This window comes from Xiphias gladius, chromosome 6 (assembly GCF_016859285.1).
Source record: "Xiphias gladius isolate SHS-SW01 ecotype Sanya breed wild chromosome 6, ASM1685928v1, whole genome shotgun sequence".
NCBI classification, from domain to species: Eukaryota; Metazoa; Chordata; class Actinopteri; order Istiophoriformes; family Xiphiidae; genus Xiphias; species Xiphias gladius.
Genome location: NC_053405.1, coordinates 8,500,142 through 8,516,741, shown reverse-complemented (window position 1 = coordinate 8,516,741; position 16,600 = coordinate 8,500,142). Strand labels below are relative to the sequence as shown.

General features: G+C 42.4%; 1 protein-coding gene across 1 annotated transcript in view; it reads right to left on the bottom strand.

The window, feature by feature from the left end:
- Positions 1-13,821, bottom strand: part of dnajc6 (DnaJ (Hsp40) homolog, subfamily C, member 6) — a 36,352-nt gene extending 22,531 nt beyond the window's left edge. Inside the window, exons 1-2 of the mRNA XM_040129734.1 lie at positions 13,596-13,821; positions 4,084-4,219 (exon numbers count right to left, since the gene is read on the bottom strand). Of these exons, the coding sequence (XP_039985668.1) occupies positions 4,084-4,219; positions 13,596-13,821 (362 nt within the window). The remainder of the gene's footprint in view (positions 1-4,083; positions 4,220-13,595) is intronic.
- Between the last annotated feature and the right edge of the window lie 2,779 nt (positions 13,822-16,600).

The window sequence follows — 16,600 nt, the reverse complement described above, 5'->3', positions numbered from 1 at the left end:
ACACACACACACACTTGCAGCCAATACCCACAAGCACCAGCACCGCACCGCACTGCCTGATGTTTATGTTTTCTTACTGGGAAGTAAACATCAGAAGCACAAAAGCCATTTTAGTCTAGGTTACATTAGTAGAGAGGTGCTCTCACTGAGCGTCTAATGACAACGCACAAACACACACACATACAAGCACACACACATTCGAACAAACACAGTGTAAGTGGGTTAGATCTCGATGGATATTTGATTTGGGCTCTCTATATTCCCTCCATGCTCCTCTCCAAAATTCTCCATTTTATAGCTTATTTCTCTTTTTGAACAGCATTTTTTTTTAGCATTTCTGCTTCATAATGTGCAATTTAAAGAAGAGAATAAACCCATATAGGACGTAACAGAGAGGCATTGGCCATATAATGGTTGCACAGCAACACACTGACTTCAGGGCCTGGTTTAACTTTTGTCAAGCTTGACAAAAATGCTGCCAAAACTGAACACTACGCCAGATTTTTTTTCTAGTTGATCCTGAAGAATTTCGACACAGTTCAGTTGTTTAATCTGAACTGTGTGAATCCAACAAGAGAAGCCTGAATGTTGTGATTCATACATTTTGTTCAAAAGAATGACAGAGAGACAGCTAGGTCAAGAGAGTGTTGTGCTACTAAAATGGGCACAAATGAGAGACAAGAATGAAAATAAGTGAGAGAGGAGAGATGAAAGCAGTGAAAGAGAGAAAATAAGAGACAAAGCAGAAAGGAGGGAGAGATGAATGTGTGTCTGACAGGGTGGGAGGGTGGGGAGTAGTCTGGGTACAGACCAAGGACACTGCGCCTTTCACAAAACCGGATCAGCCATCCAGACTCCAACGCCGTTGTATTTCTCACAAATATTGGAACACACTGTTGAGTGCTGTTTCCAGATTGGTTTTCCCTGCAAAATTTCCCTTCAGCCAGGTAAACAAACCAGCACGCTGCTTTAAATAATTCAGCAACAGCCCTTTGCCTTGAATACAGATGAGACAGAGGCACAGAAGAACCAATCAAGACTAGTTGGGGTGTTAAAAGAAGGCCCGGTTGACAACCTTAAATTAGGCATGCTCAGGGGAATTTCGTCTGAAGGGTTTCAACAGTTGCATTCAATAAACTGTTATGAAACAGTCTCTTTAAGAAGTCACACATACTCAACCTCCAGCGGTAATTCTGCTAATCCAGAAAGCCTTCGAGCTGCAAAAAATCCCCTTCTACATAAAAGCATTACAATGTCTATTCTAGGGAAATTTCTGCCAATGGGGTAAACAGAAATCACTTGAGAAGATTGAGACGCAGGTAGTGTACGGCGAGTTTTTTCACTGACAACAGCTTCCTTGTGCAGCTGGAAACAAGGTTGACGACAGTGAATCAAAACGATTAAGTATGAGTATGGACCGTAAAACCAAAACAAACTGCTGAAAGACGCCAAACTGCTCCTTGGAGCCGAGGGAAACTGCAGAGTTGGATTGTCACAGTTCATTCAGGCGTGTATTCATCTTGCCTTTCGCATGACCTTTTTATGGTGGTGAACTGTTTGAACTCTTTACTGGTGTCTATAAGTCGTGCATTTGAGTCCTGTGTGTTCTGAGCCGTGACATGGATGATGCTTCCCTGTGGGTTCATCACTGTGAATGGCCCCTTTCATTTTAAACATTACCCGTTGTTCATATGAAACAATTGCTGAGAGCAATTTTAACCAATTCAACAAAAGAGAAAAGGAGGGCAAAAAGATACTTGCAGTGTTTTTTTGTTTTTTTTTGCCTTGACTAGTTTATAGACTGGTCTGATTTTTTACCTTTTTTTTTGTCGTAATAGATGTGTGGGATCTAAGCGCGACAACCATCCAATCCAAGTTTCAGACATTTCAGTTTCTTGTCAGTTCTAGCTGAAAAATAAAAAAATTCTGAATATCTTATCAGAATAACATCAAGTGCCGTTTCCTTTAAAGAGGTTTAACAATCTCATGCAAATGGTGCTTGACAAGATAACTTACCTTGGATAAGAAAAATTAGATTTTACTGTTCTAAAATCCTAAAAAGATGTTATGACTGTTGAATTGCCCTTTTTGCAGGTCGAAATGAGGCAGGTCACCTCTCTGGAATACATCGTTACATCCTGTCAACACCAGAGTCCTGCAGCTTTTTATCATATCCCTCTAATTTACCGCTGATTTTGTCTCAAGGTTTCACCCTCAGAGGTACGACACAGGAAAACCCCTGACATTCATTAAACAGGATTATGATACTTTATCTACACATTATAATCCTACCATCATGCATCACAGTAATCTTTAGTTTACTTTACACAATTAACTCTTAAGTGTGTTGGACAGCAGCATGACAGTTACTGGTGACACTTAAAATATACCAAAATGAGCCATACTATTGTACCTCTGCCCATCTACCTTCCCTTTCTGTGGCTTTCAGCCAGTTGCCACGGCAGCCTGCCTCCCATCGCCCCATTATCCCAACCACCCACTCAAACATACATATACAGTCCACACAAACACCACCACACACAGGGCCCTGATGAAACGAATCCTTCTGAATCAGCAGTGGACTGGCCATTTGGCACAATGCACCGCCATGAATAATTCAGCAAAGAGAGGTGCGATGGACGGCAAAGCGAGGAGAGGGGAGAGGAGAGGAGAGGAGAGGAGAGGAGAGGAGAGGAGGCAAGGTGGAGCCCAGATGAGAGGCGAGGTGGCTGAAAACATGCGGGAATGACAGGACAGGAAAGTTGGAGTTTGCCAAGATGCGAGCAGCAAAGGAGGGGACACACAAGAGAGGAATAATCACGATCAAATTTGCTGAGTCAATAGTGAGAGAAGTTGTGTGTGTGCGTGCGTGTGTGCGTGCATGCGTGTGTGTGTGTGTGTTTTTGACAGTACAGAAGCCCCTTTGTGCTGCCCTGTGCAGATGCCTGCACAGGGCAGCACAAACACACTGGGATGACCGAGCCGTGCCAGACTCTGCTACCTCCCTCTTTCCTCCCTCCATCCACACAGCTCTGTTGCCCTTTTAAAGCTGTTGGAGACTTACTTTAGATTGTAGTCAACAACTGACACAACACATTCAGTTAATCAATGTAGTCATTACATTTGATATTAATTAGATGAACATGTGCAGAAAGCCATCTATTTTAATAAATGATCCTCAAAATAATCGTCACAGACGTTAAAATATCCAGTTGAGGGGGTAACTAGGTCTTGTGGAGTGTGAATACCTTCATACTGCCATGAAACTTTTTTGCATTACTTTTTAAAGTTGTCCAAATTCTAATATATCACTTGTCACATGAGGGTTCTTATTACAGGCATCTATAGCTTGTGTGATTACAACAATTTTAGGCATTTCAGATGCAAAGAATGCCTGTTGAATATACAATATAAATAGATAAAAGGATGCAAGCAGAGACATGTCATCAACTCATGTCATCTATGGCGTCATCCATGTTTTGAAAATGTAGCAAAAAAAACAGTCTTTTGCATCAAAAAACTTCAAACAAAGCAAAGGAGGAGGAAATTGTGGAGCCAGTAGCAGATTTTGCTGTTAATTAGAGGTACCTGTGTTTTTCAGCACTATTATTATGCCAATTGTAAGTGTATTCTGCCTCCTTTCTTGTCATATTCTGACTGTATGATTTGCAGATGTGGGTCATAGCTACAGTCACATTCTGGTCTTCAACTTCTGACAGTGTCGTAATTTTGACGAAGACTGTCTTTGGTGGCTGAAGCTTTGAATTGGCCACTGGTTTCTCTTGTCGCCACACAGTATCTTTGATATGAGGGAGCCAAAGCCAAGCTTAGCCATATCACCCATATCATCATGTCACAGAGCTGTGGCACTGGCACTTTCGCATCATCTGGACCTTTACGTACTTTCCAACCTCTGCCATAAAGACAAGCAAATTACAGGTGAAAGCAACAGCAGTTCAGAACTGCAAAAGAAGCAGTTTTGCCACTTGCACCACCAGCAGGTAATGAGTGTCGACCTGTCAGGTTGAGTAAACAATAAAAACACTTTTCTACACTACAAGTATGAATATAGCAGTCACTTACGTGGCAACCTGATGCATAACCTTGGTAGAGGTGTCCTTCAGCGTGTCCTTCAGGTTGTCCTTAAAGTTGCTGAAGAACTTCCCGGCTCCTCCCTTCACCATATCCAACAGTCCTCCACCATAACTGGCATCCATATCTGGGAATGTTATCAGCCAGTCAGAATCCAGAGGGAAACAAAATACACACACTGAGAATGCAAACAGATGTTGAACACTGTTGTAAACCTCCCATCTTACTTTTTCAACACAAAAATAACAGCTATTTTCTATGCAGATGATGTATTTTAAAATATTAGATCAAGGCTTATTGAAAACTAGAAGCAATCAAGTATGCTATAAAATTTGGTCCATGCCTCCTGCCAGTTCACAGTCTTCTATGGCTTATTTTAACCTGCTAAGATTTTACTTACAGGATTTTTTTGGAAAAGGTTACTTGTCATTTGCTGCAAGTTAAGTACTGTGAATTTCACAGTAAGTTTCTTACAATGTATACAGGATACAAAACGTATAGTGGCCAATGTATACGTAACCAGTGGCCAATGTATACAAAACACAGGTTAGAAAATGCAGCCAATAAATTAGTTTTTAAAGTGTGACTTTGTAGTATACAGTTTATTTAGCAGTATTACAATAAAACCAGATGATCCAGAGATTTTTCAGTTTATTTTTCATCCATTATCCACTTTGGTTTCTGTCACAGCTCACACCTTGGACAGGTCACAAGGGTTTCAACTGGGACGGACCAAGGCTCAGACAGTTTCAGACAGACTTTCACGCTATGTGAAAAAATGCAGCAGGGGCACTGAGGTGGAGTTGTCCACAACGAAGCAGCAGCAAAAAAGAATCTGGTTCAACTATTTTTAATACATAACAACGTCATCTTTCACGATGCTGTGTTTGCCAATCGCATACAGTGGGTTCCAAAAGTCTGACACAACTTTTCCAGAATGGGTATACAAGCACAAATTCCTGATGGATAACTTTGTCACGTGAAGGATGTTTTTCTGCTGTTTACCTCAAAACAGTCAAGACCAAAGATAAAACAGCTGTTGCTGTGATAACTTTCCAGATTTGTCTGAGTGTTACAAACCCCTGGCTTTGTTTTGGCATCTAATAAGCTTTTAAACTAGTAAACCTGTTCCTCCAGCTGGACTTCATAGTCTCAGGAGGGAAGGAGGATAGAGAACATAGCACAGGGTGGGGGTTATAAGGAAAGGTGTGGAGATGGCAATGATTAGGAAAGCTGGGGGTTAGCGGGGAGTCAAGGCAGGAGGAAAAGCAAAGGTGCGGGTTGGATTGTCGTTGGAAATCAGACAAAGGATGTGTGCCAGTGGCACACTAGCTTGTTGAGGAGGCACAATAGTCTTGATGTTTCCAAAGATCTCAGCCATGGATACGCCTCCCTTATGCAGCATAGGGCTGATAAGCTCAGCGAGGCAGAGCCAGATGTCAAGCATGTCTGCAGTGATGTAGTCTGCAACTTCCAAGATCTCCTGCAGACCTTTAAGGATCTGGTCTGACGGCAGGCCTCCTAACTTGTGCATTTCAAGTAGCAACAGGACCATCTTCCTCCGAGTGTTACTGCAGCACTCTAACATCAAGTCCACAGCAAACCTGACAAACACATGGAGGACAGAGGGGCTTGGATGATGCCTTCCCTTCCTTTCTAATGCCATCCATTCTGTCCAAGTACAAGTACATGACCCGCCTTGCTGTGACCATCTCCAGATCCTTGCCGATAATAGTGACAAGCTCAAGAAGGCAATCCAGAGACTCTTCATTTAGTTTTTTTAAGAATCTCTTGATACAGCTGAAGAGCTCCCAGGTAAACTTGATGTAATTAACTAAGCAACGGGAAGCTTTGGCATCGTCAGGCTCAAGCTCTTTTTCCTGTTGACATATTACATCTCTCTCTTTTTGCTCTTCAGGTTAGATTAACTTTCATTCCTTTTCTTCCTTGAGAAAGCTGAATGCTCCACAAAATCACTGAGCCTCCTGTAGATCTTTCTCTTCTCTCCTACTGACAGAGCAACTGCCAAAAAGGCTAACTTCCTGTTTTTCTTCACTTCTCCCATCCTGTTCTTTGTGTTTGTTCTGTTTGTCTAACAGATGGAAGTTGTGCCCACATTGGCTTACGTTTGGTGTCTTCACGTCTAGCCAGCTCTGCTGTTACTATTGTACGCTTCTTTTTAGGCATGACGTAGAGTGTTTATTCCAATAAAAAACAGTAGCAAAGTACACCTACACTAAAGCACTTTGTTACAAATGTCTACATTTATACAGTTTGGGATGCAGTTTGCCGCTAAAGTTGTGAAATCGGGTTACGCTTCTGATGTAAATGCACATTTGTCTCTTATGATTATGCAGTTTACATTGGCTAAGTTAGTTCTCGATCGCCCATTCCTGGACTCATTGTATTATCGATGGCCATTTATTTAATTCGCTTTGCAAAGATCAATGGGCGTGCGACACCAGAGATGTACCTTGGTTTGTAACTATGATAGTTCAGCTCACGCCTATGGGAATTTATTGTAATCAATGCACAGAACAACTAGTCTCTTTACGTTATTACTGTATATCACACAGTATATGCGCAAGAGGGAAAAGAACGGAAAGAACGAAGCAGAACGGGGAACGACTGAACTGGAACCAGGAAGGACCAAAATGGGCAAACTTTGTGTCGTTTGGAACGTTTGTCATTACGAAATAGGTTCCTTCAAAATTTCATGCCTCTAGCTGCTTCCTAGATGGAGCAGTTACACGGACAAACACACACACACAAACTACTCTCCAAGTATAGTCATAGGATATGCGATGTTTCAATTCTAAACTGGAGGTTAGAGGTTTCCGTTTGAATTCAGTGATGCACAAATGAGTCACTGGACAACACAACAAGTAAACATGCATGTAGGTGTGAAAGAATAATGGACAAGGACACAAGAGATGAGACACACAGTAAAATGCATACCATATGGAGTGTGGCATATTTCTTTTCTTCTCCCCTTAAACTCCCCTGTAAACCTGTACATAACAACCACAGGGGCATCACTTGAGATTTAACTTGGCAGTGCTGATAAATCCACAGACATTAAACATAACGCAGCAGAAAATCACTAACAAAAGGGATTTTCAGCATTTTCAGAGTCTAGAGTCTCCTCTAAGCACCTGCGTTCTTCAAAGACTTGCAATACTCTTGTCGACAGGAAACCGCCCGTGGACAGAATACCAATCAGTCATTTTGTGCTACTCTTTATTATCTGAAACCACTCAACTGGCTCCCTGAATCACTGGTTCTCATAGTGGGGATCATGAGGACAAGGTCTCATATAAGTTATAAGATTTGGGTTGGGCTCAGAACATTTTGTTTCTTAAAAGGAGAAGATCACTGAGCCTTTCTTTTTCAACTTGCTTCATGCTGTATTCACTATCAACAATCTCTACTGGCATCAGAAACTTTTAGAGAGAAAACACAAGCAGCCCATGCTGACCATGGTAGAGTATCTCTGTGCCGTTATGTACTGTATGTGCCGGTGCTACGTAGCTACAGCGTAACCCCTTAATGCATAACTATACATGCAATATACAGTAATGGAAGAAATTAAACAAAACCATGTTAAAAGGAGCCTCTTAAAATCCCAAATAATCCAGGAGAGGCATTCCTTATTATGACAATATTATATCTTTGTGTGACTCAAGATCGAGCGTACGCATTGGTCTTCCACCTTCATCTGGCCAATACTGGGAGAGGTGAAGCTTAGCCTGACATCTTGGATGAAGCAGATGGTTCATTATGACGAGATACTGTAGTGTCATTAGCTGGTAATTGGCTGCAGTTTGTGTAATGTTATTGCCACTAAAGACATAACCTAAGATGAATAGCTAATTGGCTATTGCAGGCCATTTTTGCCTTACTGTCCTTTATTCTGTATAGATCCAATATGGCCACTCTCAGATTAGCTCTTCATCAAATGTGAGAAACCCTTTCTGTCTGTCTAAATCAACCATATCTCTTTTTCTTTGATGAAGAAATAACTGAAATATAAGGTGGGTTTAGGGTTATGTCTGAAATAGAGCGGCTACAGGACGGGTTCCGGCAAAATAAGAAATAGCTGCGTTTTAATTCAGTAGAAATTATGCAAATCAGAGACTACATCATACTTTTTGACTAACAATTTTAACTCTCACCCTTATTATCTCTTCACTTACAGTGCTGACCGTTATCTCATAGTTACATTTTTTAACCTAAGAAAATCCTGTGAGATTTGATGAGTCTTTTTCTTGTCCTAAATAAAATTTGTGGACCCATTCTAGACTCAATTTAACAGCAGACTTTCACACTTTGATGCATACTTACAAAGATATTACACGTACTGTCTCAGAGGAAATCAGTCTAGACAGACAATGCTGGCTGTTGAGATAAAGTTTCCTGTGTATTCAGAGAGCAGCTGCTTTTATTCTCTCTTTTTCTTTCTCGCCTAACTCCATCACAAACCGTACTTGTCTATTCCTGGTCCCTCCTCTCTTTTCTCTTTCCCTGTCTTGCTCACTTCATCCTGCCCTCCTTCACCACGTGCGACATTTTTAGACGATTCTTCACGAAGTTCCAAATTTAGACTTTTCATCTCTGACTGGAGAGGCCCGAAATCGCGGCAGGGATTCATTTTTCTAGTGAGGAATTGAGCTCCTGCTTGTTGAACTCGTGTGAGAAATTTTCAAAACTCTAATGGAACTTCGACTTTGCCAATCAAGATTACCAGTGTTAAATCAGGTTTGGCCAAGTGAGTTACACGGAATGTTTTTACTGAACGGATAACTACACAAAGTGCCTAAAGTATAGCCACTAAAGTATAGTAATGATTGCATTAAAAAAAAATTAAATAGAGTGACTAAAAACAAATATAGACGTCATGTGGGTTATCTCAGATTCGGCTCGAGAATTCAAATTTTTAGCAGCAGGTCATGTTGGGAACTTGGGGTGTGGAGTTTGAAAGATATGGTTATTTACCAGACATGGGAAGTCCTAATGAAAGATGCTACCGAGCCTTTGCATCATGGGAACTGTAGGATCCAGTGTTTTTGTGGCTTGAGAGACACTACACATACTTCTGCGGCTTCTATTTTGACAATTCTTTTTAAAAATCTGTCTCTCGTGAGTGCACCAACTCAGTAAAAGTGCAATGCTAAATCACTGGAGTTACCCTTTAATTGATCCTTATTCATAAACAGGTATTAGATTAGGAGAATTATGCATTTTTGGTTTATGCATTTAGATCTGAAAGGGCTTCACTACACCAGTAAGGAATTCCAATATAAAAAGGCTGAGAGGAATTAAAATGTACCGCACCACTGACATTTTCACATCTGACCCTTTAACCCTTTGGAACCTTAAGCTGACAGCAGTCCTCATTTTCTGCATCCTGCGAAACTGCAGCGCACATACACACTGTCCTCGGCTCTTTGAGGTTCAATTTTTGTGTATGCTTAGGGCCTTTCATCTTTATTTATCTGTACAGCGGAGCGTGTCACTTGGTAAGAGAAAATGGAAGAGAATAACATGCAGCAAAGGCTAAACCCCCTTCAGAAAAACATGTTTTTTAACAACTGATACACAGAAAATAAACCTGTAAACCTTATATGCCATTTACTTATTATTCAACTTTTATTTAAAGGAATAGTTTGGGAAATATTTTCACTAGCTCCTGCTGGTGGTAGCTACATATTTTGTGTACAGTAATGAAATTGGTATCAATCTTCTCATCTAAGTCTCAGCAAGAAAGCAAGTAAATATATTTCCCCAAATGTAGAACTATTCTAGTCCTAGTTTGCGTGTTTGTAGTGGGGAGCATAAACTGAAATACTCCCATTGCCTTCCTCGGGCAACACTGCAATTTCACCAGTAAGTTTTGGTCTATTTTTAACCTTCTTACTGTGCAGATTTCCCAGTCAGAGAGCATGACAGGATGTATTAGGAAAACCTTGATCCCGCTCTCCCTTCAAATCAAGAGCTGAGTGAGCTCAGCCTGGATCTGCCAATCATGTCTGGTACCTGCACAGGTAGAGAGGCAGCTGTGATGATGGAAGGAACAAATGTGCTTCAAAGTCATCTCAAAACAGAGGGAGCTGTTCCACAAAAACGGGACCGGGCCAACAGCTCACCCCTCCTCCCTCCTCAACCTGCCTCCTGTAGCTCTCACCACGTCGAGCAATAGGGACAGAGGGAAAGAGAGAGAGAGAGAGAGAGAGAGAGGCAAATAAAAGAGAAAGACAGTTGTAGTGATGTCCAGAGGGATCAATGGGCTGTCTGAATAGGTCTCCCTCCTCCTACAGCCCCAAACCTTTCGCCCTCAACATCCAGCTTGGTGGGAATGACACAAATAGACGCATAAGCACAACGATGAAGCTTGAAGGGCAAACACGCTGCACTACACTCGATCTCACTGCTTCTACACTGGGCCGTGACTTGGTTTGTCCTGGACGTGATTGACCACAGCTTCAACCCAGACTCTGATCTGCTTAATCACAGATGCTGCTGATGAGACAAGGAGCGTGTGATTAATCAAATCCCATCAATATACTGTATTTACACCTTTGATATAAGTGCTGTCCTGAACCTGCAGTGTCCAAGCAAGCTCATAAATTTCTTTACTCCCTATGATCACAGTTTTGTTTTATTACAACCTTAATACATCATAAACTTTTTTTCACATCAAACATTTGGACTTGTCATAGTAAGAAAAGCACAGGCCATACTAATGACACGAGCGATGGCTCTGTTCTATTCGTGTGCCCCAGTAAGCCATGACAGTGTGGCAGTGAGCCAGCATGGACAATACCAGGACCGTGAAACTGAAGAAGCTAAACGGTGGCACGATGGATTTTATTATTTACACCCGTGCTTTTGCAAAACGGCAAAAATCCTTCTATGAAAGAGGCCTGTTGAAGGTCTGTTGGCTTTATCAGTCAAAATGTAAACAAGGTCCCTCAGAGGGGAGACACTCGCCTTACTCACAGCGGTTGGACGAAATGTGCAAAATAACCGCATTGTCGAGGAAAGAGCAGTACTGAGCTCATGCTGAAGATTGCAACCAAGTTAAAGGTGAGCCTGGACTAGCAGGCTAACTCTGTGCTACTTTTAGCATCAAAAACCATATCTAATTGTTCTCCTTGTCATTATTTTCGGCCTTAAAATTTTAAAGTGTTACACGTCATAGCACAGGAATAATAGATTATTAGTCCCGATTGCCGCTTCTCTTTGGACGGTGATGTCAGCTGTGTCCGCGAGTTAACACCACATGACCTTCGGGAAATTGATACTGTCTACCCCTGTAGTTACCGGTGACTGCTTGAGACTCCTCTTCGCAGGTTGAGTGTGTCTGTCGGTTCGGTCAGTTTAACCAAAGAGTAACTTTCTCCTCTAATTTTTCATTAGAGTAACTAAAAACTTTCCAATGATTCACAATAAATAAGAAGAGATTGGGGGACAGTCGGAAAAGGATCTGACTTGAGTCGCAAAACGATATTTTTCCTCCGCTCGATCATCTTTTGGCCCCTCAGATTCATCTCAGATACCCCTTGAGGAGTCCACATCCCGATGTTGGGGACCGCTGGTCTCTAAGGTGTAAGACCTAGCTTTTTTGGGGACAAACAAAAGTAAGAACATGAAATAGTTGACTTGTAACTCATAAGGCTAAGGATTAGCTCCTTGAGTTTCCTTGACTCCCACTGCCAAAATGATGGATTTGAACCCTCTTGAATAACTGGCCTATATTTGCCCATCTCCAAAGAATATCAAAGGTTAATTAAGCTATTTCAATTATTTACTTTTCATTGTCCAAACATCAACTGGGTCTACTGTGTCCATCTCATTTTCTGTTTTCCTTGTGTCGTTTCCCATCCTGTATATGAGGTAAATTATGTCCACAGTGTGAATGAACCATACCTTTGTTCCTGTATATTACATCCTTTGTCTGCCTCTATTTCGTGTTGTACCTACATGTATTTCCCCTGCATGTCTGTGTAAATCCGACCGCTTGTTTGCCTGCTTCCCTGCTAGCCGGTCTATGCGTCCCTGTGTCGGTGGCCAGATGGATGTGGGAGTGTGCGGGCTGGTGAGCCAGCTACAATGACAAGCCCTGCTGATACAGACACCCGGCGAGGCTCTGATACAGACTCTATCAGGTAATACAGCCGCAGAGAACCCAGCCACTCACGGCAGCACATTGACGGCCCGGAGAGCCCTAGGCGTTGCCAGAAAGATCAGTGGGTTGTTCGAATGCGTCTCCCTCCTTCTAGAGTCCAACCTTTACCCCTCAAATCTTTTTTTTCTGTGATTTTTTTGTGAATGGGACAGATGGATACACAGACACACAGACAGGGACAGGCACACGTGTACATCAAAAGGACCACCCTGGCAGGCAAGACAGTCATCTGACACCGTAGCCCCCCCCACCCCCCCCTTTCCTCATTGACCCTCCCGTCCTGCTCATCCAGCTTCTTTTGTTCCACACAAATGTTCATCACTGGAGACTGTGGCTGGCAGTGAGGTGAATACAGGCCGGAGACAGGCACAAGCCTCATCTATAGTTGTTGTGAGTTATAGTGACTGAATTTTAACTAAAGCATGTCCGGATGTTTGTCATCAGATTAATGATCAAAAGACGGATTGTATTTTACGCCTTTATCATTGGAGATCATGTTTTTTTTAGTTTTAACTGAATACATTAGTCTAATAATCCATCACTCATGGGCAATCGCCGTCTAAACTGAGTGCCTAAAACCAAAGCAGGATTTATTCTATTAACTATTAACGTATTATATTGCTTGTACAGTTGGTGGTTTTATCTCACATTTAAAGCCCATATGAAAAAAGTTAATAGGCTACGAATGTGGTTATTATAGTCGATATCCTTCTACATTGGCTAGAAAATGAGTTTGTGTACACATGCTTCCATATTTTATATATTGTAACATACTATGGACACTACAATAGAGTATAATATGCCACTAAGTGTGTGCATATTATTTAAAATATTATGGGCATTCACAATATATGCAAAGATGAATGTCTCCAAAGACCTTTGGGCACTTTACGCATCTAAAACATACCTATAAGTCCAGTCTGAACTGTCTGTCAAATGCATTAGTGTTGGTTTCCCTGTAGGAAGATGTTTAGGACTGGTTAGCAACTCATGCAAGAACAATTTTGCAAAAAAAAAAAACAAAAACAAAAACCTTTGGCACTGGGACGTGTCTTCATATTTTTTCTGCATGCAATGGCCCAGTGGTTCCCGGACCCCACCTAAATGGAACCACTGGGAGCCCCGGGGGGGGGACCAGTATGTACATACTTTTATTATTGTTAGCCACCGTGCTGACCACCGCTACCTCTCCAGCAAGACAGTTGCAGGCCGCGTTAATCCCGTGCAGCCGAAAGTCGCCACATCTTACTCAGGCTCTCGCCACATCAGCGTACAATCGCCACCCCAAGTTTCCGGCGGCGGTGAGGGCTCTCACCTGAGCTGTCCATGGTGCTGCAGTCCTCCTCCCTCAGCGGGCCTGCCTTCGGTCCAAGGGTGGCCGCTATGGAGCCTCCGAGTGTGCCGCCGCTGCTGCCGCCGCCGCCGCCGCCGCCGCTGCTCCCTCTGCCGATGCCGAAGCTATCCCTGCCGCTATCGACCAACTGCAAAGATTCATAGCCATCGTAACTGGTCTTTTTCTTGTAGGCCCCCAGCAAACTCATTACCGAAGGACAGATACCGAGGAGAGATTAAAGACGGAAGGAGCCCCGAAGACGTGGTAGGCTATCTGCACCGCGCCGCCGCCACCAGCACCGCCGCCGCCGCCGCCGCTGCTACTGCCTGCGCTGCTACCTACTGCTGCTGCTGCTGCTGCTGAGTGCACCACATGTCCCAGGAGGAGAGGACGACCGGCCTCCTCTGTTTTCTGTAGAAAGAAATACACTGGGTGGTCTCTCTCTCTCCCTCCCTCCCTCTCCTCTCTCTCTCTCTATTTCCACCGCCTCCTCTTTTTCCTCAGCGCCGCATTTCACCACCACGCCGCTGCCTCTGCTGCTGCTGCTGCCGCCGCCGCCGTCGTTCCCTCGACCGAGGGGAAGGGAAGTCCGCCCCGACACACTCCTCCTAACGCTAGTGCGGCATCTATTATTCACGAAGGCGACTCTCATCAGTAGTTGTGAATAGGAGGGGTCCTAATAGGCCATATTTGTTACTGAAGCGGATCAAAAACGGGACCTTTTCACGTAAAAACAAAACAAACAAAAAAACTACAAAAAAATAGACGAAGCTCCTATAGAGATATTACAGGATATAAAGTCAACAAGTGTAGACTCACAGTTGAGCACCAATGACAAACCACAATTCAGGAAATCGTGGGAATTTAAGTGATACCAAGGTAAACATGCCTTCAAATGCAGTCCCACAGACACATTATTATCTGTACTATAATATTATAGTGGTGTTAGATTTTTCTTTGGTTGTGAGGCCAAGATTCTCACATGTGATGTTACTAAATTTGCTCAAATGTGCCTACGTGTAACGAGTAGGATCCCAGTTTTGTGAACAATGTCACAGTCCCTAATTTTGGGTGGATGGCAACTGTTGCAACCTTCATTATATTAGTTGTTTTCACCGAATATTACCATAATATCACTTTTGTTTATCGATTGATCTGCAGATCATTCTGTCATTTATCGATTACTCGTTTCTGTCTATAAAATGTCAGAAGATTGTGAGGAGTGCCCATCACAGTGCCCCAGAGTTCAAGTCTTTAAATGGCTTGTTTTGTCAAACCATATGTCAAAAAACCTAAAGATGTTAATTTCACAATGATATAACAGAAAAAGTAGAAACTACTCACTGGTGCTAGAAAATGTTTAACAGTTTTGCTTTAAAAGTGACTCAAATGATTTATCAAAATGATTGTTAACAGAAAATTTCCTTTTTAAAGTCGACCAAAATAACTGCTGCATTTTAACGCAAGACAGATGCGTTGTAGTTGTACTGTATTATGGACGCTGTCTGCAATAACAACGCGTGTACATGGTCAAGAGGCACAGATGATAAACTGTGTTAAGAAGTATAAAAACTTTCAGTGCCATCTATTTGAATAAGAGAAATCCCAAGGAAGAGAGTGCATGTAAAATGCAGGGAGCACTTGAGTTAATTTAAAACGCCACTCCTGCCACAGTGTGACCTGCTTTCTTGAGCAGGAATAAGAAGCAAATTACGAGTCCAGGGTTTATAATGGAGTAAATTTTCTCATTTGAGACCTGCACTGAAAGTGAATGAGGACCCCTAGCCTTGACACAAAACAAGATTAAAATAAGAGGAGTAATGTAGTCAACATTGCAAGACAGCAGCACCATGCCTTGTCAGAAAAAAGGAAACCCACTCTGCCTCACAGGGAATTTTTGCAATATCATTCGAATCCAACACATTTTGTAGTTTTAGTGCCAATTTTTGTGTTGTGACCCAGGGGCCAAGCAGCACCAAACACTGAGCACCGATGGCACGCTTCCTTCCTTGGCCTTGTCCACTGGCAACGGAAGCCCTGCATGGTTCTAGAAAGAGTACGCGAGCCTGGGAAACTCTTTTCAGAAAGAAGACGGGAGCTCAAAGCACAGCGGGAACGGAATGTCCAGAAGGGAGGCGTGATAGACCCGCCGTAGCCGGACGCAACGCGCTGCCCCTCCATTGTTGCAAATGGAGCTTCCTGTCTTGTTCCTGACCGTGCCTACTAATATTTACCCCTTGATGCCCTCGATAAGCGTGTATGTTTATGCTACAGCAGCTGCAGCATGGGCTGAATAATCACTGCCACGTCACGGCAGGATCGAGGATTTGCACATGAAGTCAAATACACGTTCTTTTATGTCATGTCACTTTTGTGTGACTGGTTATCTTTGTTTAACTTTCTGTCTTCAGGTCTTGTTTGCGAAATAGATCTTGATCTCAACGAGGCCACCGAATGTAACGGAGGTTATGTGCACGAGGACCCGTGGAGCCCAAACCCAATCAAAAGAGCAAATGGAGCTGAAATGATTAACACATTAGCTGTTGAGTCCTTCATCCGAAAATTTGCTGTCAACTATTTTTGTTAATCAATGAATCGCTTCAGTCATTTTTCAGGCAATGACACCAAACAAAAACAAGCTATTTAAAAATGCTCCCTTCGGCTCTGGGAAATCATAATGGGCCTGTTTCACTATTTTCTGACATTTTTAGACAGGAGGAGTAATTGATTAATTGATAAAATAATCATAATCAATAACTCATCAATGATGAAAACAATCGTTAGTGGCAGCCCTGAAAGCAAATATTGAAAAAAAATTACCTTTCCACATGAGCAACATTGCATTTATAAAAAGACTATTCCTAAAAAAAAATATATCTATTTTTCTAAAATTAAATAGAAAAATATTTTGGCCTGTGCCAGACTTCTGCCTCCTACTCTGAATGGATTAACAGCAGTTCCCTGCAATGTTTTACAGATCCTGGCTT